The sequence below is a fragment of the Buteo buteo genome, chromosome 2 (assembly GCF_964188355.1).
Source record: "Buteo buteo chromosome 2, bButBut1.hap1.1, whole genome shotgun sequence".
NCBI classification, from domain to species: Eukaryota; Metazoa; Chordata; class Aves; order Accipitriformes; family Accipitridae; genus Buteo; species Buteo buteo.
In genome coordinates this window covers 62,006,389-62,031,399 of record NC_134172.1, presented here as the reverse complement: position 1 = coordinate 62,031,399, position 25,011 = coordinate 62,006,389, and the positions used below count along the sequence as shown (strand labels likewise).

Here is a 25,011-nt window from a genome sequence, read left to right as displayed (position 1 = left end):
GTTTCTCTACTTTGTTCCTCCTCAGTCTTCTGCTGTGGTGGTTCCAAAGCTGCTGCTTCCCGCAGTGAATGCTATCAGTCCTCAGTGTGTTGTTCAGCAGTGTGTGCCTCTGAACCATCTTGGCCTTCTGATCTGCAAAATTGAAACTACATGTTATGGACCACTTAAAGCCTCTGGCTGGACAACAGATTACTCTTTGAGAGCGGTTGTTTTAGGATGATCATCCAGATATATGGATTAGACCCTGAATCAAAGGATTGCAATTCCTGTTTAATACAGGCTCTAGTGCAAGCAAAAGACTAGTTTTTGTGTTTGGCAAGATAATTGGTTGGAAGGAAGCAGTTTTGAAACTGGACTGGTATATTAGGAAACATTTAGTTTGAGTCTAGACACATACACAAATTAGTTCTATGTCAGTTTGCTTCTTTAGATATTGTAAGGGTCTTGAAAAAAAAAATAATGCTAAATTCTGTTGCTTTAAGAGGTTTTTCAGAAACAGTGCCTTGGGCCTGGAAGCAGTGTTGCCAAATACATTTGCTCGTCTTTGCCCTTTTGCAGGTTTGCTGGTGCTCCTTTCTGTTCTGTGGCTGTATGTTCTTTCATGGTTTTGGGAAAACTGAGCTAGAGTTTGTATATGGAGCGAATTACTTCCTCCTGGTAGAAGAGGAAGTGAAACTGTCTGTTAAGTGCTTCTTCAGGAAGAGTAACCTCAAGAGGTTATCCTCTTATCTGTTTTTGGTGGTGAAAACGTGATTGTAGTTGAAAGATTTGGCTTTCCCACGGAACGAAAATCTTGGTTGGTAGTATGCATTTGACTTAAGGTTTTGTGGTTGTGTACTGAACTCCGCTACTCTTTCCCTGTCTTACGATCAGGTACGTATACTGTAGCTTATTTTCTATACAGATGACTTTGTCAGTAATTTTCATGGAGCTTTGTGACTACGTGGAATGTTTGGGTGTTGTTTATGCAGGGAGTGCTTCCTGCCTTCCGGACTTGGGTGCTTTTCACTCATGGGTATAAATAAATACCGTATGTGAGAAAAGCAGCCCTAAAAGTGTTCCTTTTCCATAGTTCCATACTGAATGCGGGTGTCAGATGGTGTAGCTGTGATTCTTTTCACTCACTAGTGCTCACGTCTGTGCAGCTTCCTGTGTTATCATTCTTCTGTTTTTATATATGTATTCACAGCATGGCAGCTTAGGAGAGAAGCAACCAGGAATTCTGACCTGAGTTCCTTTACTGCTTCTGCAGAGTCAAAGCTTACTCCTTTATGTCTGTTTTTCTCTTGTATGCTCTCATGTCTGCAGCCTTAAGTTCAAATGGTCTTACCAGTTGCTTCCCAAATACATTAAAGTAAGCTTTCACAGGCAGTGAATATATTTCCTCCTAATGTGAGTCCACTTTCCACAAAATCACTTTTGTAACTCTGTATTTACTACTCTCACACCAGCTTCACTGTTTTTCCCCAACTTTTTGGAGGTCTTTTGTTATGACTTACCAGTGAACTAGACTGTAGTTCCTCATTCAGTTGATAGTAGGTCACAGCTATGATAACTTCAAGGGGTGGAGTGGGGATTGCCTTAACATTATATGGTTGGGGAAGTACAATTTCCCTGTAAAGTTTAAAACGGAAACTTTAGGACTTGGAAAGCTTGCACAGGGAAAACAGGAATTAATCCTGCCTAAAACTCTTGCTTGGCATAGTCTGGCTTTTTGGACTGGTTACTGCTTCTGGGAGGCTGGTGACTTTTTGAAATCTTCATATTGTAGTTACAGTATTGCTAACCAAAGAATCAGTAGGATGGTATTGCTGGCTTCTGACCATCTGAAGGTAGGTGGAACTTCTAGCTAGCTGTTTCATAGTTTCGAACAATTAGTTTCATTTCAACCATTTCCCATTAAATGTGACTATGTGGATGTAGTGTTGCTCTGTGTGACAGTAGGAAGCTTAGAGATGCTTTCTAGTCACTTGGAAATGAAGGCAGATTTGGGGAAGAAAATATCAATATAGTCAGAATGTAAACTACTTCAAGAATTGAAGCCTCTGTGTAGCACCTGTTTGTTTAGTGACCTTCTTGCTGTGGTGGCATTTGCCAGAATGTGCTCCATAATACGAGCTTTTTATGAAACTTTTGTTTTCAGCAGTATAACCAAGGCATTGCTGCTTATTTTGACAGGAGGATGGGTATGGAATGTAAAAAGTCCTTGCTTGTTTGAACCGGAAGCTCAACTTGAAAGTGAAAATTATGGTTGCTGATACCATTTCATTATTAGCCGAATGTTTCTACTAAAAGGGCAATATTTATAAATCCCATGTTCTTGAGGAACGCTAATGCAACCAGCTATGAAAGCAAAGAGGCTAATTAAAGTAAGATCGGGCACTGGCAGTTCATTGACTGAATGCAGGGAAACCCCCCTCTTTAAGGAGGAGAGGCAGAGTTGTTAAATATTACTAATTCACTTGCCTCAGATTCCCGCATTGCTGCAGAGCCAGTCTGCTGTGTTACAGGTCCAGTCTCATGAATAAATTGATGGGTTTTTTATAGCACTTAGAGCTCTTTTCATCTATGGACCTGAATGCTTGTAGGAGGTGAGGTAAGTGTGTATGCAGGGTGGTGGTGTATATTTGTCTAATTTGTCTCTGAGTAACCAGTAAGCCAGTGGCAGAATGTTTTCATCCTCATGTTAAAGGCACATCAGCATTAACATCTGTGAAGTGGCATTAGGGCTGAAGTTGAAAGGTTGAGGCCAGAGTTTCACTCTTTAGCTTTAGTAAAACCAGCCAAGTGATGTCCTAATCTAGTGAATGTGGCTCAGAAACTTCAGCACTGAGCTCGTGTGAAAAAGAGCAGAATAAACCAGTGAGTAGATAGTTAAATTCTTAAACTAATATGAAATTTAAATTTGGTTGTTAATGATACAATGTATGAGATATGTAATTGATATAAATTGTTTGCTGTTAAACAGTTAAACCTGAGCCCTGCACAGTCTTACGTGTTCTTAGATTGTAAATCAGAATTAGTTTTGATGATCAAGTCTGTCTTAATCTTTTTAAAGACAACTGTAGTTGTTGTCACTAAAGTCAGTGATAACCCCTGTGTGTATATAAAAGCATTTTGAGTAAACTGGATGCATCTCTTAAAAGAGAAAAGCCTTTCAAGTATATCTGAAAAATTGCATACACAACACTATGACGTACTGCACAAATGTCCTGGATTTTTTGAAGGCCTTTTTTGTCATCCACACACTCATCCCTCCCTTTGGGTGACTGACACCACATTTTTATTAAGACGATAATCCAAATGGCATTTCTTCCCTGCAACACAGGCAATATGTCATGCTATTTCTTTGAATGAGAAGGTAGTACTTGGCTACCCTAATTACTCCAGGAGCAGAAAGGAGAATGTGCAGTGTTTTCCTTCTGCTGGATGGCATGTGCTACTATTCGTGTTAAAATTTGTCCTTAGTTGTGCCTGTAAAAATAACATGAAGCAGAAATGAGTAAGTTTTCTGAAACCAAAAATGCTTTGGTTTAAACAAAACCAATAATCAATGTAATATAAATCCTAATATGAGCCTGCAGATAATGTCATATCTCTATGAAATACCAGCTATTTTAAGTGCAGTGACTTGACTAAACACCACTGTAGTATCATCATTTAATTCTGTTATTGTGAAAGGTGAGAGGAATCCCTGTAATCAAGTTCTGCACTAGCTGCACCGTGGTAGCATGTAACCTTCCTCTCAGTCTTATTTAGTCTTGAAAAGGTTGTAAGAACGATGTTTTGAATGTTTTTGAGCAGCCCACACTCCAAGGTCACTTACATGTATAACGTGAAAACAGATTCTGGTTTTTTCTTTTGTGGTCTTCAAATCCCTCTGCTACTGCATTAGGTACACATAAAAGCCTTGTTGCTGAAGAATCTGTGATGAACAAACTGCTAATGTTCTGAGCCTGTCTGATGTTTTGTCCCATCTGCTGCCTGTTGCAGTTATTCAGCCAACGTGGGATTTGTAACTTCAGTTTCGGAGTTCCACCTAATGGTGGTAACTCCAAGTCTTTTTACTTAGAGTAAATGTAGTTCAATTCATACTTTTACAGCTGTTAAATTTACTCTAGGTTTTTCATCAAAGAAGTTTTTGCTTAGAGAACTTCTCTCTGCTTTAATTTCATTGTATTTGTTAAAAATTTGTTGGAACTATTCATTTGACTTTGAGAAAATAAAGATGCTCTCCTGTGGGAGAATCTAAGGCTTACCAGTATTGGGTTATAGGGGTTTTCAGGTTCTTAATTTGCAGAGGCATGTCTTCTAAAGGGTGTGGAATACCTTTATAGCAAATGCAAACTTAATGACAACAGACTTTTTTAGGGTATAGGTTGAAAGGTATTGCAGTACATATACTATGGATAGCAGACATGGTAGAAGCACCTGTCTGTTTGCAGTTGTGGAATCTCTTCTCCCTTAATGCAAGGAGGTTGTGTATGGTCATTTTGGCCCACTTGGTGCCGAGACAAGCATTGTAGCTTGAATCTGTCATCATAGTGCATTTGTGCTTTTGGGAAGATACCCACAGGAGAAGGCAGGAGAAGCTGGATCTAGAGGAGAACGAAAAAGAGATGTGAGGCCAATGTGGTGTTTTGTGGCCTTTAAATACTTCTGTTAGTCTGGATGGGGGAGAGAAAAAACGACTTTTAACATCACTTGCCATATCCTTTCCTTTGTGCTACTTCCGTGATGTCAGGTTTTTGTGGTGGTGACTTTTTTGTAGGTTTTTGTGTTTTGAGGCATCATTATTCTGCAACAGATTAGGATGGAGAAGTGAAGATGTTCATACTACAGATTGTAATAATGAAGTGGCAGAAAAGTATTATGGGGGTGTGAATCTCTTTCTTAAGAAGCAGCATATACTCAAAAGGAGAAAGAAGAACTGAAAGACAATGTTGGCATAAGAAAGGCTGAACTTGCAATGAATAGATTTAAAGCAATTTCTTAGGAGTACTGCAGAAGCAATGTTACGGGATTTTTGTTTTTCCAGATCGTATTTCATGAGGAGGTAGATTGAAGATTAAAATCCATAAAGAAGAAAGCCTGAATTATATAATGTGAGAGAGAGCATGATTCTGTAATGTGTGAGAACTGGAAAGGTTGCTTCTGCTTTATGTCCTTACTCATTTTTTAGGCAAGAGTTGCCACTGTGCAGTAATAACTCCAGGGCAACTGAGAATAGTCTGAAGAATTAATCTGGGGTATCTCAATCTTTTTGGTGATCATTCAGCAGTGCAATACAAACAAGAAATATGGCAAACTTTTCATTAACTAAGTGGCTACTGGTACTATGTGGTCACCAAAATTCTTCAGTAATGTGAGTTTGATAAAACAGTGAAGATTGGTAAAATGTATTGCTGGCATTTCTTTTTAAAGTCTTATTTTGACCTCATGCTGTTCATATTGTATGTACTAGTCTAGACAGATGGACCTTAATGAGTTTGTGCCTTGAAGTCACCTGCATAATGTCATGGCTATGTTTGGGGGAGTGGGTAAAATCATGTGGGCTCTAGAGTAAAGACAGGATGGTTTAGGTTTCCAGCCTTTGGGAAGGGTAGAGGTTGCTAAAGGGATTGCTAAAGGGCAGAATGAACACCAAGACGTCACCTCAGAAATTTTGGGTGTGTGTAAGAAGTGGTATGTTGAGGTACTTGCAGGTGAAGCTGCAGTGTAGTTAAAGAACCAAAGAGGAGGAATATTGTGCAGTCTTCAGTCTCAGTTTAAGGAGTTCAGACTGAGAAGTGGAGGATTGAGCCATAGCCAGCTTGTTTTAATCTGAGGCATGGGACAGAATGTTTAGCTATTTGTGCCTGAGATGGGAATAACTGGAGTTTCAAGGGAAAGAATGAGGCCTTACTTGAGAAAAGCAAACATGCTTTGCAATGTGAAATGGCATGTTTGGGGTTGTTACAAAGGTCAGCGTGGTTGAGCTTTTAAGTCTGTTTTTCAGTTAAGTTCTTTACATTTCAGTAAATAAATACTGGAGAATCATGGAGTGGCGGGGAAGCAGCTGAATAAAAAAATATGAAAGGAATTAAAAAAAAAAATCTAATTTGGTGGGAGAAGTCAGTGAGCACTTCTAGGACTGTAGCTACTGTTCTACCTTGAGCCAAATGAATGATTGACTCCAAAGCCCCAACCTGAATTAAGTTAGTTTTTCAAGGAAATGGGTTTTGATATTCTGATACTAAATGCTCTGAAGCACTTCGAAACACATTTTCTTTTGCATGAAGACCTTGCAGAAGTAACTTAGGTTTTGCTTAAGTTTGGGTGTTAATTTGAACTCCACTGTAAATTTTAATATACTACAAACTAATATTTGAAGTAGAATTGATGTTGATCTGTTTACTTATTTCTCAGAAAAGTGGAGAATATATATACAGTAAAGGCACACACAGGCCTTTCTTTGAGCTTGGTTGTGATTAAGGGGGATATTGGTGGTGCATAAATTAAAGGTGAACATTGAACAGTATAAAGGTGAACTTGTAGAAGAAGGTGTTGTTTCCCTAGAGTTGGGACTTGGCTCTTGTTTGTTGGGGGAGGGAAACTGCAGTAAAGAAGATGAAATGACTGAAATTCTTATTTGCATTTTCTGCTGGAAATTACAATCCTATTTATCTTTTTTGTGCTTTATTTCAGCTTTTTTTTTTTAACTGTCCTAAACTTGTTATTTTTATTATCACAAATGGGAGCTTTGCCTTCTCAGTCAGTTTCTGTGAATGTCTCAGAGGTAGGGTAGCCGCAGTGCATGCTCAGCGCTTGCACCCATGGAATGCCTTTAGTTAAAAAAGTTCTTGTGATACTGGAGCTTCAGGGTTCATGTGGAGATGACTCAGTAAGTAGAACTGGGTCATAATTTCCATGTGTATTCAGTAGTGCCTTGGGAAGAAGAAGAGAGAAAGTAGGGTTTTGAAGAAAGTAGGGTGATAGTAGGGTGATAACTGCAAGATGTGGGATTAAATGAAGCAATGGACGAGGAGGGGACTATGTTAGGTTGTTGGGAACTGCAGGATTTATTAACTGAGATGGTCTGTTACATGTGTTGGTTGTATTTCTTGAGTTGCTGGGTAGCATAAGGCAGTTGGTACGTACTGCTGGCAGGATTGCTAGCATTTCTGTTGTGTTTGTAAGCAGAATGTAAGGCAGAAGCTATGGTCCCAGTACAAAATAAGCTCACTGGAAATCAGCTGTCCTTAAGCACACATATTAAAGCCTCAAGCTTGAGTTAACCAAGGTCTTAATGTGTAGTACTTGTTGTACACTGAAATAGAGTGTGTTGGGTATCCTGTATGGAGTGATGTAGTTGATGAGAATTTATTAGTGTGATTAACTAGGAACAAACTGCAGGTTTTCTTGTGCTAAATCCTTGCTTGTATTCCATCTTAAGTGGAGCCGTGAAACCAAGCTGACCCACAAGACTGGATTCTGCAATAACACTAACATTTTATCTCCAGAAGACGTCAGTCCTGACACTACTAAAAATACTGCTGGTGGTGTTTGATGCCATGGTGTTACTAGATTTTTCTTGTCCTCTGGGTGACTCTGTGCGTTCTGTGAGCTGCCATACTGGGGTGATCTGAGTCACAACCCCCCCTCTCGCCCTGTGCTCCCCTTCTTCACCCCATCCTCCCCAGCGTAAAAGGAAATGGGAGCCTCTGGCTTTTGGGCTTAGTGTGGTATGGAAGCGTACAAAAACAAATGTAAATTGGTAATTCTCACCTTATGCGGTCCAACACTTGATCCTTAGCCGACTAAATGGTGGACCTCCTACTGCAGAGGGATAAGTACAGAGGAGTTTGTTAATGCTTCAGACACCCATATGTGGCATTTTGGGGAAATGCAAGACCATCCAAAGCTCTGAATTGGGACAGTTAAAATCTTTCAGCACTATTGTTCTGGAGCTTGCTTCAAGCATAGGTGGACAGTGCTTTCTTCTCTTATATTTGATTTGCTTTTAAGCTTTGGATAAGCAGAATCACTAAAAGAATAATTATAAATTAATATTAGACTTGTCTATGGATTTTGTTTACAGTGGGGAATGTTCTTTTCTGTATGAAAGTAAGTTGATTTTTCTGGAGAGACACATGAAAAGGGTTGGAAATTCTGAAATGCTTGTATAGAACTTCAGAAAGTATCAGGTAATTCCTTACCCTTCTGAACGTGTAACAGGAATTGCCAACGTGATTTTCCTAGAATGTAGCATTTTTTGGTCTCTGATTATTTAGGACTAACTTCTTTACTGGTGTGCTTCAATTCAGTGTACAACAGCTTTGTTGGAAATACGGGATTTATCTTTCCATGTGTATTACACAGCTTTTGGAGTTCATGATCTTCTTTACAGGGAAGAGGTGGTATACATAGTAAAAATAATTTTGACTTTTTAAACTGGACCTCAGTTTGGTTGTCTGAGCACTGCTTAAAGTGTACTTAGTCTGGAGCCATTCTGTGTTTTACTTGAATAACTAACTGGGAATGACGTCTGGTTGAGCGGTGAAAGACTTCTTTGGAGTATGTGCTCAGGATCTTACAGACTTCTGTGGATAGTATTTTGCTCTAGAGTTTGCAGGGATAACATGGGTGATGTATTATTTTTCCTGAAAATGTGGTGGCATGTCATGTGCAATTCTAACTAAAGGCAAAAAGTACAGGTGCCTGATGGATCTGAAACTGAGTGTTGGAAACTCTTCCCTTGAGAAAGGAATGTACAGAATTCAGCTCAAGATGAAACTTCACAGGCAATGCCTCTCAACAGTGAGATCTCCGATTTGTGAGAGCATTGGATCAAATGTGTGTGGATCAAATGTGCGTGGCTATTGTCAATATGAATTGTTGATCAGGGGGTATAACGTAACATCGGTTGTGATTTTACAAGCTATTTCTAACAACAGCAGCACTTACCCAGTGGCTAGCTTATGTTGCCTTTTCTTCTGAACCCGCTATGCTGGGATGCACCCAGTAGCTCTGTTTTACATATTTTAAATAGAGTTTGAATTTATTATCACGTTTGGAGTTCGTTTTTACTTGGCAAACTGAATTTCTGGTGCTAGAATAGTTTTGTGACTTCCAGACCATGCTGTACCTTAATAGGACAGTGGCAAGTAAGTTAGAGATTGTTTGTTGAATTGTCGTCGTTGCAAGCTGTTAAGGATCAGTCTGTAATAAATCCTTTATAAATTGAATGTGTTTTAATACCTTTATGGAAAGCAGTTTGCTTTAGCTGCTGCTTTTGCTTTGGAAATACACATTATCTTCTGTAAACCAGAAGTGTCAAATAATGGACATCAATATTAGTTATCAAGAGTGGTTGTGAGGGGGGGAAATAAGAAATCAATGAATTTTAGAATTTCTGGAACTGTTGGAAAATAGAAGAATATGAGTGTTGCAACAAATGTAAATAATATTCTGTCATAGTAAAGATTAATTGTTGCAAATCTAAAAGCTAAATTGATTTTGTGTGTATGAATGGATATAAATATAAGTATGCTCTACGAAAACTCAGTGAAACAACGTGAAATTTGTTTTTGAAATGTTGAATCTGCAAGCTAAATGAGATTGGTGTTCTTTGAGTGCATGCCAAGGAAAAGAGGAAGGCTATTAATAAAACTAATAAAACCAAGTTCTTTCGGTTCAGTTACACCAAACTGTATACTTAGCCTGGGATTAGAGCCTTTGTGCACTGTTTGAGCACAGTAACCACTAGAACGTTTTTCTCTCATCACGTGTATGTTATATAGCACTGGTAAGTGATGAAGCATTACTGCTCAGTTGGTGTTGTTCAGAACCGCACTGACACTGCAGTGCTTGCTCCTTGGGAGTAAGCTGGCACGTGCCAGCTGGGCAGCTTTCAAAGTGATGAAATATCGAGAAGATGTTGCAGGGTTCTGTGGAAGTTTGGAACACAGAAGCGTAAGAGAAAAGAGAAAGCATCACAGGCTTCTGCTTAAAGAGAAACAGGATGGGAGGTTGTATTAGGCATGGGGTTGTTCTAAGTACAAGTGCTGATTGCTGGCATTTTCACATCTTTCAGGATGGTCACTCTTCTTGGAGGAAGTGAACAGAGCCTTTGTGGAGAGAGGTGGAGATGACAGTCAACTGATAACATTTCACATAAACAATTCAGTTTTTTATAGGAAAAGAGATGCAATTCCTATAGTAAAATACAGTTTACTATAAAGAATGAAAGTAAATTCCAGAGTTCTTGCTTTAGGGAGGAAAAGAGAATATTTGAGCCAATGCTTATCATCATTAAATCCTGTTTAAAAGTTGCTGGTAACTGGAGTTGAGGCTAGTTTTCCCAATTGCTGAGGAACTCCACTATTTTTTTGTTTTCCCATTCATTTTTTTTTTGTATGGATTTATTTGGGAGTGAAAATATATTAAGCTTTTGATCTTTTTAAGCTTTTCAGATGCATACAGGTTTCAAGAGATTTGTGCTTCTCGCACTAACTGTGCAAGCAGGATAACTGCGTGAAGGTGCTTACCTATAGGCTAAGCAGATCTTCAGGCCTGACTGAAATGGATGTTGTGTCTTAACAGACCACCTACTCCCTGCTCTTGCTGCTGAGATACCTAGGCTAGTCTACGATCAGGATTTTCTGCTGCTATTATTCAAGGAATGGATTGAAACTGGAGAACACCATACAGTGTATTTGGAAAGCTGTGAAGTGAAAAAGCTTTCTGTGGGCTCTTCAAGGATGTCCGTAGGCAGCAACATATATAAACAATTGCTGGCTGAGGTTCAAACTGATGTTTTCAGATTAAACATGAATTTTTCATCTGAATCTGTTAAGGAACTATCCTTCTTCTTTCCATACGGGTTCTGTCTATAGTTGTTAAACCCGCTTTCTCGTTATCCCCTGAGTTGGTGAGGAGGGAGTACAGCCTGTTTGAAGAACAATTCTTCCTCAGCCACTCCAAACAATCGGCCTGGCTGGACTGCGTTTGCATCCTGGTTGTCACGTGCATCAGCTGGTGCCCTGCGGTCTCCAGACGGATCAGCAAGATGTAGCGGGAAAGGATCCCTTGTGGTTTGTAACTTCCCAGAGGTTCAGCCGAACACCTGGGCTGTGTTTCAAGGGAAATCCTATGCCATTACTAAATCCAAAACAGTAGGATGAGACAGCCTTCTGGGTATTAGTGTACTGAAAGAGAAGTCCTTCAAACAGTGGACTATTTTCATAATTTCATTGCTGCTGATCTGGAGAAGAGATTCAGATAGCAGATGGGAGGTGGTTGGGTTTGAGGACTTGCATCATTTTACCTCCTGGCCTCATTGTGTGGTTTAACAGTTCCACTCTCAAACTTTTAACTTTTCCTTATTGGTGTCTTTGTACTGCAGAAGATGTTCAGACTTGTTCCGTATGTGGCTTGAGAACCTGTAGTTGTGGTTTCCTCCCAGAAAGGGAGTGCTGCTGTTTGGGGATGCTGTTTCTTTGACGTTAACTTTACTCCTGATCCTTGGTGCTCTAGTGGGGAGGAAAGGTGGCTCCTGGTTTTGTCTCTTGTTGGTACAGAAATCTCTGTTGCAGTAGAGGAAAATAGAGGAGAAATGTGGCACAGGAGCCAAGGCTGTCTGTCCTGATCTTCCTTGTAGTCAAACAACTGGTGTCATGTAAATGTGTACAGTTGTCTGTAGAACTGCAGACTGTGCAGATGTGAGACTGTGTGCATTGTAAGCTAGGCTGGTGGAATGGTACTTCTAGGTAAAGAAAAAATCTGATACCTGTGACTTGTGATTTTAGGAGAAACATTATTAAAGGCAATGGTTTCTTTGTGAATCTTATTTGGGGTTGAAGGCAACTGAAGTGGAAGATGGATGGCTTTAACTAGTAGTTTGAACAGTTGACCAGACTACTTCAAACTAGCCTCTTTGAAAATGCTGGTGTTGAAGCAGATGATGATAACCTTAGTAGAAAGCTGAACTATGATCCTCTTTGCCTAAAGCTTTGCTAATTCTTACTGAGGGCTGGTTTTGTCCTGGCACCAGTGGAGCATCCGAGTGCCATGCAGTAGCGTATTGAGTGACATCGTTAACATCATCTCTTTGCTGAGATAAATATTTACAGCCTGCAACTATGAGAAAGCCCCGTGGACACTCAGATACTGGCAAGACCAACAATTATTTCCTTATTTTCCAAACTCTGAAGGAGCTTCTCTGTGAAATATGTTTACAGTACTTGTTAGAGCTCTCAAGCTGTCCAGTCTCTTGAATGTTTTGATGCTTGAAGGCTTATCTTCTAAATTCAGTTTTGAGAATTACAGCTGTTCCTTGAACAGAGGTGTCCGCAGTTTGATATGTAATAAAATTTAGTTACCACCTTGTGACAAGGTGTTATGTTACAGTTTTTTTCTGAAGCCACCTCTGCACAGACGTGGGGCTCTGTAGCTCCCGTGGCTGAGCATGTACGGATCGAAGTCTTGGAGGCTGGGGGGCTTTTGCAACTCTTCCAACGTGTTGAGCAAATTTCAGCCTCTTCGGTTTCGCTTGGCAGCTGCTGCGCTGCCTGCAGGCGCTGTCTAGGCCAGGTTTCCTTTCCCTGTGAACCGAAAGGCTGTAAGAGCATCTGCGCAGGCAGACCTTGAGCTTCAGGGATTGTTTAGCCAACAGCTGCCCCGATGAAGTGACAATGCGTGAGAGAGTTTGTAAAGATGCGTTTCCCCTGGGCCGAGCAGGGCGTAGGGAGAAGCCCGCGCCCAGGTGGAGGGCAGGGCGCATGCCTCCCTGCAGCCCCTGCACAGGGGGCCGGAGCCGCCGCGGGCAGAGCCCGATAGGAATACACGAACAAAAGAGGCAGAGGGAAAGGCGGCGGGGCGTGGGGGCAGACCGGGCCGCCCTCGGTGCCCGGCCGTGCGGAGGCCGCGCTCCTCCCTGCTGCAGGGGCTGGTGAGCGGGCTGCGGGCCCGGTGGCGCTGCGCGGCCGCGGGGGAGGAAGGAGCCGGGCCTCGCGCCGCGGGGCCGCGCTCCCGCCGCCTCTTCCTCGCAGTGGCGGCGGCGGGCGCGCTCCGACGGGCCCCGGCCGCGCCGCGGCGGCACCTGGCGCGGCCCGGCCCCGCCCCCCGGCCGCGCGTGCCGCCCGCCAGCCACGGGGGTTCGGTGGGGAGCGCGGGAGCGCAGCGGGGCCGGGCGGTCGGGCGGGCGGTCGGTCTGACCCTCTGCTCTGCCCGCAGATGGCCGGGTGCGTGTCCGGGGTGGAGTCGTCGGTGTCCTGCCGGAGCCTCCTCGACGGGGACCTGGGCTCCAGGTCGGATCCCCTCTGCGCCTTGCTCCAGGAGGTGGGCGGCGGCCGGTGGGCTGAGGTAAGGACAGGGCTGAGGTGAGGGCGGCTGCCGGCCCCCGCTTTGCTTTGCCGCCGGGCGCAAGCGTACCGGGTTTTCCCTCTTGCCATAGCGGATGCGCGATGCGTTCAATCTGGATTTGCGTTCAAGGAGCAGTCCCCCGTGCCCATGCTCAAACTCTGTTTGGAGTTTTATGTTCATTGGTTTTGTTAATTGCTCATACGTTTGCTTGGAGTTGCATCAGGTCGCTTGTTTGCCCGTTAGAATGCAGCCTGTCCTCTTTGCTTTACACCGGAGCATGCAGTCCAGAATACAGTGTTTCACCAGCCTTTTTCCCCCTAATTTTCAGGATTTTCCTTTATGGTAACATTTGTTATCAGATGCAATTTCCTTTCTTGGCAGAGCCGTTGGTCAGCCCGGTGGCAGCGGCCTGATTCATCATCAAGCACAAAGCACGGTCTGGGATGCATAGGCTGGCTGGTGCCTGTGTTCAACCAGTGCAGAGGGCCGGGGCTGTGGATGAAAAGCTGTGTGGGAGAAAGCGTGTTTCTTGCTCATCATCAATGGCTTTGCTTCCATGTTTGTGCAGCTAGATCGCACAGAGAGGATCAAGAACTCCCAAAACCCTGAATTCTGCAAGAAACTGGTTGTGGGCTACTGCTTTGAGAAAGTGCAGAAGCTGAAATTCGCCGCGTATGATATTGATAACAAGTCCTTTGATTTAAATGACGATGATTATCTGGGAGGGATCGAGCGTACGCTGGGGCAGGTATGCGTAGAGGCGTGTTAAGTGATCTATGAAGTAGCAGCGAGTGTTGGGTTTATTATGAAAAATGGGGTGAAAGACTGCTTTATCAAAGGCTTCGACACGTTCAAGTTTGAAAACAGCTTGTTGAACAGGTTAGTTTATGTTACTGTTGAACATAGAAAAATTGTGTCAATCACAAAGTGAAGGTTAGAAATGTACATGGTTTGCAATTGATTGCTTAACTTGGGAGGCGCTTGTAGTGCTAAAGGCAGTCTGGGAGTAAGGAAGGCATGGTGCTTGGAGAGCTCTAATGGAGTTTCCTTTGCACAAAGACATCATCGGGCAGTAAATTTGGGAAATAAGGCTATTTGAGATTCTGTATTCCTTTCCTGAGGAGGAGTTTGTATAGCTAGGGAGGAGAAGAAAAGTGGGGTTCATGTTACTAAAGAAGGACTTGATAAATTAAATAGTCTTTTCTGATTTTTGATAGCTGCTTGGCTACTTGTGATGAAAATGCCTCTTGTGTCACACAGGTAGCAAAAATAGGCTAAAGTTAAGTTTGGAGACATGTTAGTGGGTACTCTTTTGTAGAGAGAGAAGATAATTTTCAGATTGTTCAACCATTCAGGAGCATAAACTCTGATGGCTGTCGCTGTTGGAAATGCATTTAAATACTTTTAGAAGAGTTTGAAAATTTTGCTCCTGAAGAGTAATTCTTTGTTCTTTGTCTAACTTGATATTTATATTATCTGTCTTTTAACCTTAGATTGTGTCCAGCTCAGTGTTCACCCAACCACTGGAATTGAAGCAGGGAAAGCCAGCAGGAAGGGGCACCATTACGGTAAATAAGGTTTTTGTGTGGGGAAAAAAAGGTTTCTCATTCTTTCATACGTTGTCTGGGACAAAGTAACATTTCTGGTTTTCTGTCAGTATATCTTCAAATGCTATGTGTGTACAGGAAAGATAGATATTTGTAACTATAGTTTCTTTCATGGGCAAAATACAAGTAAAATTCTGTGGTGTTTCTGGTTTAATTTTTTTTTTTTTTCTAAATTTCTGTGGCACAGATTTCAGCAGAGGAGATTAAAGATACCAGGGTTGTGTACTTGGAAATTGAAGCCCAAAAATTGGATAAAAAGGTATTGATTTTTTAAAATTACATTGCGTACTTCTGCGATATTTACAGTTAGTGCCTTTTGGCCAGGAATATCTGTCTTTGCAGACATTCAACTAAGCTAGGTAATCCATGTATGAAAAAAAGGCTCACTGTGTTTCGTTACTTAAAATGAAGTAAACTGGAGACATTTCATGTTCAAAACCACAATATCAAATGAGAAACTCAACTGTCACGTTTAGAATTTGGGGGTTTATTTTGGCTTTGGAATATTCTGTATATTAATACAGTTCAGTTACATAATTGTCTCCGATGACTATTGTAGCTGTGAACTGAGCTTTCTGTAATGTTATTAAGGAAGAAAAGGTGGAAATTTAGGTATGCTGCCTCGATGTTATTTTAAGCCAAAGACCAACCTAGGGATTTAGTGACCTCGCTGTTCAGTCAGCAAAATGACCTGAATTATAGTGATAAAAATGGTCTGAAGAGGTGGTCTTTGAATCAGAGCTGATAAATTCTGATGACTTAGAAAGTGCAGCAGTTTAAAAAAGAAAAGAAAAATAAGAGAAAACAAATGTATAGTTTGTTTGACTTTGTGCTTTGTTTGAAGTACTGTGTACTGATTAGCCAGCTCTTCTCTCATCTGAGTAAAATATAGGAGGCTGATTACTTCTGTTGGGTTTTTGTTTGCAGGATTTCTTAGGTAAATCAGATCCGTTTTTGGAGTTTTACAAGCAGAATGATGCTGGAATGTGGCAGCTGGTGTACAGATCAGAGGTAGTATTTCTATGCTGATGTTTTTCTTCGAGTTGATGTGGTGGGTTGACCCTGGTTGGATGGTGCAGTGCTCCCATTTAGGTGGCTAGATTAGGCCATAATTCACCTGGCTTTTTGTACAGGTTTCCCACTGATCCCAGTGGAAGATCCGCAGTGGATCTTACCAACACTTACAACTGAAACTACATACTTAAACCACTTTTATACCCAACGTACAGATTTATACATTCTTATTAATTACTATCCCCTGTCCTTTAAGAGATAGATATTCCATGGGCTTCTTCCACTCTTCCAGATGTTCACACACAGCTTATGACTTGGGCCCCATCCATCAAGATGAGTGGTCAGGACAGGAGAAGCAGTATGTTCGATCGTTGGGCACCAACACCCGCTTGGTTTGGGTCACCGATGCACTTGTCTGGTTCCTTGTGAAGTTCACTCCTCTGCAGTTCAGGTCATTCCTGCTACATTACTTCCTACAACATACAACTCACATCACAGATTATTTTTCCCCCAAGGTTAAATGTCCTTGAGGCACACACTGGGTCTCCCCATCCTTCTGCATTACCCACCAAGTACACCCAGGTCCCTGAGCAAAGACAATCCCACGAATGGGTTTGCCTTTTCCCATGGGAGGTGCAATCCACACTGCCTTCCCCAGCCACTTCCCCATGTGCACTGCGGGGACCTTATCTCCTCCCACAGTATGTAGGGGTTTTGTTTGGGCAGGACCAGGACGGTTAGCAGATCCTCTGGTGTTAACTAGCCAAGTGGCTTCTGCTAAATTTGTATCCCAATGCTTCCATGTCCCATTGCCTAGCGCTCTCAACATAGTCTTCAACAGTCCATTATATCTCTCAATTTTTCCAGATGCTTGTGGGTGATAGGGTATGTGGTACACCCACTCAATGCCATGTTTCTTTGCCCAGGAGCTTATGAGGTTATTTCGGAAATGAGTCCCATTGTCTGATTCAGTTCTTTCTGGGGTACCGTGTTGCCATGGTGTTTCGGGCAGTGGCATGGTTTACAGGATATGTTTCTAGCCAACCAGTAGTTGCTTCCACCATGGTGAGTGTGTACCGCTTGCCTTGGCGTGTTCGTGGCAGTGGTCCAATGTAGTCAATTTGCCAGGCCTCGCCATATCAAAAGCCCAGCCACCGCCCTCTGTTCCAGGGAGACTTTACTCTGGTGGCTTGTTTGATTGCAGCACATGTTTCACATTCATGAGTGACCTGTGTGATGGCCTCCATGGTCAGGTCCACCCCTTGATCACGAGCCCACCTATATGTTGCATCTCTCCCTAGATGTCCCGATGTCTCATGGGCCCGTTGAGCTACAAATAGCTCACCTTTACGCTCCCAGTCCAGGTCCACCTGAGCTATTTCTATTTTGGCAGCCTTGTCTACCTGTTCATTATTTCGATGTTCTTCAGTGGCACGGCTTTTGGGCACGTGAGCATCTACATGACTTACTTTAGAGTCATGTGTTCTACACGGGCAGCAATGTCCTGCCACAATGCTGCTGCCCAGATGGGTTTACCCCTATGTTGCCAATTGGTCTTCTTCCACTGCTGTAGCCACCCCCATAGGGCATTAGCCACCATCCAGGAGTCAGTATAGAGGTAAAGTACCGGCCACTTTTCTCGTTCAGCCATGTCTAGGGCTAGTTGGATGGCTTTCACTGACTTGACTTGCCTTCTCCTTCAGTGGCCTCAACAACTTGGCATGTGGGACTCCACACAGCAGCTTTCCACTTCCGATGGTTCCCTACCACACGACAGGATCCATCAGTAAACAAAGCATAACACCTTTCGTCTTCTGATAACTCATTATATGGTGGTGCCTCTTGGGCACGAGCCACCTCCTCAGGTGATGCTCCAAAATCTCTGCTTTCTGGCCAGTCCATGATCTCTTCTAGAATTCCTGGGCGGTTAGATTTCCCCAGTCGAGCCCGTTGTGTGATCAATGCTATCCACTTACTCCATGTAGCGCTGGTTGCATGATGTGTAGAGGGGATGTTTCCTTTGAACATCCAGTGTAGCACGGGCAATCGCGGTGCCAAGAGGAGATATGCTTCTGTACCAACAACTTCTGAAGCAGCTTGAACCCCCTCATATGCTGCTAGTATCTCTTTTTCAGTCGGGGTGTAGTGGGCTTCTGATCCTCAGTACCCCCAGCTCCAAAACCCTAATGGTCGACCTCGGGTTTCTCCTGGTGTTTTCTGCCACAGGCTCCATGTGAGACCATGCTCCCCAGCTGCAGTGTAGAGTACATTTTGTACATCTGGTCCTGTCTGGACAGGCCCAAAAGCAACTGCATGAGCTGTTTCCTGTCTGATATGCTCAAAGGCTTGTTGTTGTTCAGGGCCCCATTCAAAATAATTCTTTTTCCGTGTTACTCGATAGAGAGGGCTCACAAGCTGACTATAACCTGGAATATGCATTCTCCAGAACCCCACAAGGCCTAGGAAAGCTTGTGTTTCTTTCTTATTAGCTGGTGGAGACATAGTTGCTATCTTGTTAACCACATCCATAGGGACATGACGGCGTCCATCCTGCCATTTTATTCCCAAGAACTGAATCTCCTGTGCAGGTCCCTTGACCTTACTTTTCTTTATGGCGAAACCAGCTTTCAGAAGAATCTGAATTACTATTTTTCCCTTCTCAAACACTTCTTCTGCCTCGTTGCCCCACACGATGATGTCATCTATGTATTGTAAATGTTCGGGGGCATCGCCTTGTTCCAGTGCTGTTTGGATTAATCCGTGACAAATGGTAGGACTGTGCTTCCACCCCTGGGGCAGTCGATTCCAGGTGTAATGGACCCCTCTCCATGTGAAAGCAAACTGTGGCCTGCACTCTGCTGCCAAAGGAATGGAGAAAAATGCATTGGTAATATCAATTGTAGCATACCACGTGGCTGCCTTTGATGCCAGTTCATATTGGAGCTCTAACATGTCTGGTACAGCAGCACTCAGTGGCGGTGTCACTTCATTCAGGCCGCAATAATCTACTGTTAACCTCCATCCTCCATCAGATTTTTGCACTGGCCATATAGGACTATTAAAAGGTGAATGAGTCTTGCTGATGACTCCTTGGGTCTCTAGGTGATGAATCAGCTCATGGATGGGAGCCAGGGAGTCTCGGTTTGTCCGATATTGCCAACGGTGCACTGTCCTGGTAGCGATTGGCACCTGCTGTTCTTCAACTTGCAGCAATCCCACAGTGAAGGGATCTTCCGAGAGGCCAGGCAGGGTAGATAGCTGTTTGATCTTCTCTGCATTTACAGTGGCTACACCAAAAGCCCATCGGTACCCCTTTGGGTCCTTGAAGTACCCTCTCTTGAGGTAGTCTATGCCAAGGATACAAGGGGCCTCTGGGCCGGTCACAATGGGGTGTTTTTCCCACTTGTCCCCTGTCAAGCTCACTTCAGCCTCCAGTATAGTCAATTCTTGGCATCCCCCTGTCACTCCAGAGATCCAGATGGGTTCCATGCCCCTGTATCCTGATGGCATCAGTGTACGCTGTGCACCAGTGTCTACTAAAGCCTTATACTTCTGTGGGTCTGATGTGCCAGGCCATTGAATCCACACAGTCCAGTATATCCGGTCATCCCTTTCCTCCTCCTGGCCGAAGGCAGGGACCCTCTATTGCTGTTCCTCATCAGAATATTCACTGTCTGATCCTTGTGGTACCAGACCAGAAGTCCCCTCACCAGAATCAAGGGAGGTAGTTTCAGTTCTTCTATGCCTGGAGGATCGCTGAGTACTTTCTTGGGCCTCTACAGCAGCTACGCTGACAGCCTTCGTCTTGGGTGACCCCTTCTTAACAGCTGTCTTCCCTCTCAGTTCATGTACGCGGGCTTCCAGCTTAAAGGTGGGTTCACCATCCTGCTTCCTCATGTCCTCCCCTTGGTCACGCAGGAAGAACCAGAGTGTGCCACGTGGCATACGCCTTGGGCTCCCTTTCCCTCTGACTGGGGCAGGAGAGGACTGATTTCTTGGGGCATCCCTAACAGCCAAGGCATTGTCCTATAGGTATGAGGAGACACAGAGATTTTCCTCAAAGTTTTGGAGCCAAGACGACACTTTCTCCACAGTTGGTGTTTCCATATCTGGACAATACATTGCTGCCAAGCTGTTAGAATACGATGCTGGGGCACCTTGAATCACCTTTCGCCACATGGCCCGTGTGCATAGGACATCCTCTGGATCTTTGGAAACTTCCTCATCATCTAGATCACTGTAGATGACTTCCACCACTGCTAACTCTCTCAGGTACTGGATGCCTTCATCTGCGGTAGTCCACTTTTCTGAGGAATTGACAAGATCTTCCTTGAATGGATATCTTGCCCTCACACTTGAGAGGAGCCGGCTCCAGAGACTGCAAACTGCTGCCTCTTTTCCAATTCCTCTTTCAATTCCCCGGTTTCTAGCGAGGGATCCCAGCTGTTGGGCTTCCTTGCCTTCCAGTTGCTGACTATCAGCCCCGTTATCCCAGCATAGGAGCAGCCAGGCAGCAATCCGCTCACCTGCCTGGTGGCTGTAATCTTTCCTCAAGTCCCGAAGCTCTGAGGATGTCAGGAACTGGGTAGTTTCCGCTTCCTGTTTTAAGTTCCCTCACTCCTTCCTCCAATTTCTTTATCGAAGGACCAGCTTCTAGATCAAGCCTTTCATCTTCTTCTTCTTCCCTCACTAATCGATGGTGTGGACCCATTGATCTCCTTGTCCACTGTTTCCTTTTCACTATTGGGGCAATTACTGTAGTTGTTGTTGTTGTTTGGGTCCCTATCTCGAGCATGGCGTCCTCAGATGCAGTCTGGGTCCCTGCCTCAACCATGGTCCTCTGAGAGTGTTGAACTATGGCCCGGTAGGCATAGGCCAGGCCCCAGTACAGTGCGAGAAGCTGCTGGTTTTCATTGGGATAGGCAAGGCACCCTTCTATCAGGTGGCATGTCAGTTTGCCAGGGTTACTTGCCTGTTTGGATGTAAAATCCCAGATTATGGGAGGTGATAACTGTCCTAGGAATCTGCCCAAATCCTTCCGTATACCCTGCCACCCAGGGACCGGTCACTTGAGGGCACATTTCAGTATTGCCTCACCTAAAACCTGCCTTCTCTTATACCAGGATGAGACCAGATTCCACAATACCCATAATATGCCACCAGTATTAATTATTAGTATTGAACAGCTTACATAAGGGTGAACAAGGACCTCGGGAGCCTGCATAATAAAACCATTCACATCAGTGCCTGGTAGGGAGAGGGAGTTGTGTTCCCTCATCTCCTCCACAAGATAGCTCCCACAGCACAACAAAGCCATCAGTGCCAGGACAAAGCACACAGCCATTATTTGCATTAATATGTTCCCAAACTCAGCAAGCTAGAGATAAGCAAGCAGCTAACAAGCTCCGTGACCTGCACAGGAGCTTGCCACTTAATAACTAGCTATAGAACGCTTAATGCAAAACTGCCCTTGTCCTGCCCCACGTTGAGCGCCAAAAAAGGCCTGTGGTGGTTGACCCTGGTTGGATGCCAGGTGCCCACCAAAGCCGGTCTATCACTCCCCCTCCTCAGCTGGACGGGGGGAAGAAAATATAACAAGAGGCTCGTGGGTCAAGATAAGGGCAGTTTAATAAAGTGATAGCAAAGGTTGCGCACGCGAAAGCAAAGAAAAAACAAATGATGTTATTCTCTACTTCCCATCAGCAGGCGATGTCTAGCCGCTTCTTGGGAAGCAGGGCTTCAGTACGCGTAGTGGTTGCTCTGGAACGCAAAATGCCCCCCTTCTGTCTCCCTTTACTTAGCTTTTATATCTGAGCTGACGTCATATGGTATGGAATATCTGTTTGGTTAGTTTAGGTCAGCTGTCCTGGTTATGTCCCCTCCCAAGATCTTGCCCTGCTCCAGTCTGCCATTGAGGGGGCGGGGGGGGAAATGTTGGAGAGACAGCCTTGATGTTGTGCCAGCACTGCTCAGCAGTAGCCAAAACACTGGTGTGCTATCAACACCTTTCTAGCTACTGATGCAGAGCACAGTGCTATGAGGGCTGCTATGGGGAGTATTAACTCCATCTCAGCCAGACCCAATACAGTTGATCAGACAGTGTACTTCTTCCAAAAGTGGGAGTCCCACTCCTGGTCATGCTTTGTACCAGTTCTGCAATGAGAGATGTCTTGTATCCTAAAAAAGGGATTCTGCTGACTGACCTGGCAGAAAATTGTTTATTAGCTGCCTGGTGACTGGATTAAGCTGGCTCAGTGAAGAGTCCAACCATGTACCAAGTGAGAAGAGTGGCAGGACTCTCCTCCCTTTCAGTGGTGATAAGCTGTTAGGTTGGCTTGGCTCTAAAATTTTACTTTACCCTGAACTTCAAGTTTTTATTTCTTACAGAGCTTTTGCCTGGCTGTCCATGCGTGTCAGAATTGAACTGACTGAGGGTGTTCTTAGATAGCTGTGCAGAACCCTCATGTTATGTTTCTTAGTGACTTGCATGCCACATCGCTCACATGCTGTTATGCTGTAATTTTTTTAAGGTGATTAAGAACAACTTAAATCCATGCTGGAGGAAGTTCAGTGTTCCTTTGCAGACGTTCTGTGGTGGAGATTTTAATAAACCTATTAAGGTACAACCTTCAGAAATTCTCTTTGTTGTTTTAAGTAATCCAATCTCTGTTGATGTTAATTATGAATTATCAGGTTGTCTAGTCATATTTAAATTTTTAGATTGCCTTTCTTGAACAGTAGTGTGGCAGATAAGTGATAATATGTCTATTGAGTATGAAGTCTGTATTAAAACATTATGAGTTGCCAGACTGAGAAGTCAGGAAATGCAGAAGTGACACACTTTCTAATGATTAGTCATAAGAAGAATTATAACTGATTTTTTTACTATTCTGGCCAGGGTTTCATGTTGGGTTTTGGTGTTTGTTGGGGTTTTTTTGGTTTTTTGTTTTTTAATCGTGGCTTTCTAGCATTGTTTCTAAGTTCACTGAGAAGCTCAAGTATGTTGGACAAGCTTGAGTGCCTTAGGATACTGACATAGACAGGACCTCAATGCATCTGTCAGATTCATCCATTCATGAGACTGGCAGGCTTGTCCCAACTCTTTCAATCTGTTCCAACTAGAAATTGGTTTTGAGTCAGAACTACAATTCCTTGTGGTCTTGTATATGATGACTAATTCTCTCTGGTCCTGGCTTTTGGAGGTGGTAGCAGAACAATTACATCTTTAATAAGTTTCTACAAAGGAAAATCTGATAGCAAGTTAATTTGTTCATTTCTGTTCTAAGCAATGCATTGATAACGTAAAGGCATTTAAATCCATAGATAGTTCTATGTGAGTATAGTGTTTCTCTGCTTATCCAGCTGCTAAACACTTTGCATTTGCAGAATTTTCCTGCCTCATCCCGTCCGTGAAGAAATCTCATGCTGGAAGCTTGATCTGAAAGGTTTAGCAAAAAGCATGGTGCTAATGTTTTTATTTGTGCAGCATGGCAGGTCCAAAGAATTACTGAGATTGTTAACCTGGAAATAGATGTTCAGCTGTGCTAGGCTTGTTGATATGCAGCAATGTTCTAAGTGGTGTTCATGAGCTTTTTTTGTTGGGGAATCAACAGTCTTAGGTCAGAAAGAAGTCCTCTTGGTCCAAAAGTGAGCAGCAAGTGTGGAAAGGAGATGGCAGAGATGCATATTATCATTTGTCAAAACTGGCATGAGTTGGCATGGTTTACACATTCTATTACAGAATACAGGCTGTATTTGCTACAGTCCAAAAAGATTTGTGTGGTTGGGGTTTGTTTGTTGTGGGGTTTTATTTGTTCGCTTGCTTGCTTTAGTTTGTTTTTTTTGTTTTGTTTGTGGGGGGTTGTTTGTTTGTTTTCCAGAAGCTTTCTGTGCTTTGGAATTCACTTTGGAATGACCTGCTTCTTAAAAAGATTTTTGCTGTTAGGTTTGTTTCAGCCAAAATTCTTGATGCATGTGCAAATAATCTATTAAGTTTCACAGTGCAGCTGTGAAAAAGGATTATACTGTTCTTGTACTTAACAGGTTAGGGAAGCCAGTCAGAAAGGGGAATCCAGGCTGACAGGCAGGACTTTCACTAGCAGCACTAAAGAATATAATATTGCACTGGTGTTTCATTTTTCATCTGGTATTTGCTGCTCCGTACCTCTTGTTTGAGGCTTCCAAAATTTACGTAGGAGCAATTATACGTGAATTAATAGTAGTCAGGGAAGGGAGAACTCCTTGTACTTCAGCACAGTGGAAACAGCCATTTTGATGTGTCCCCTTAAATATCGGCTTTGCCAGCTACTTATGAGGATTACGTACTGAATATGTGCATGAACATAAATATTTTGATAAATTAACAATGCTATCTAAGGTATTGGTAATTCTTTCTTCATTGTGATGCAGAGTGGTGTTCTCCTTGTTCTGTGTTAAGAACATCTCAGATTTGTGACACAGCCTAATCTTCTTGACAGTTTCGTTAAAAATTGGGGCAAATGAAAGTACTCTCTCTCCCCAATAGTTATTTAAATGGAAATAGCAAATCTGAAATTTGTGGATGTTGGTATTGGGACTAAAGCCGCCAGTCCACATGTTTGATGGTGTATATATAAAGGCAGATCTGTTTTCTGTGAATTTTGAAAGCTCCTCCTGTAGATGAAAGGGGCCTTTTACCTGCTGACTGTATTCCAAGGCTTGTAATAGATATTGGATAGTTGATTTGCGAAGAAATAATTCATCAGTAAATAATTACATACGGTGTCCTGCAGTATTGCTAGCAGGATTTTGTTTGCAGCAGCACCATGCTTTGGGCTGCATACAGTGAATCTTGGCCAGTTTTAGAAAACACTTGCAAAAAGAGATTTGTTTTAAGCCATATCATGCTGTGAACTAATAACAAAACTGGTCCTAAATACAGTTTTATCGGCATGGCTGAGAGGGGGAGCAGGAGCAAGCAGGAGGGGAGAGTAGGTGGGCGGAGGCAGCAGCTGCTGAATGCTTTGCAGTTCTCCAGGTATATTGGTGCGAAGGAGACCCTGTACCA

The 25,011-nt window shown here is 43.2% G+C and overlaps 1 protein-coding gene across 1 annotated transcript in view; it reads left to right on the top strand.

Annotated features, from left to right (window-relative positions):
• CPNE1 (copine 1) overlaps positions 1 to 25,011 on the top strand; it is a 48,341-nt gene that overhangs the window by 14,028 nt on the left and 9,302 nt on the right. Inside the window, 6 exon segments of the mRNA XM_075057470.1 lie at positions 13,216 to 13,344; positions 13,913 to 14,092; positions 14,838 to 14,912; positions 15,139 to 15,210; positions 15,879 to 15,962; positions 22,496 to 22,585. Coding sequence (XP_074913571.1) covers positions 13,216 to 13,344; positions 13,913 to 14,092; positions 14,838 to 14,912; positions 15,139 to 15,210; positions 15,879 to 15,962; positions 22,496 to 22,585 — 630 coding nt within the window.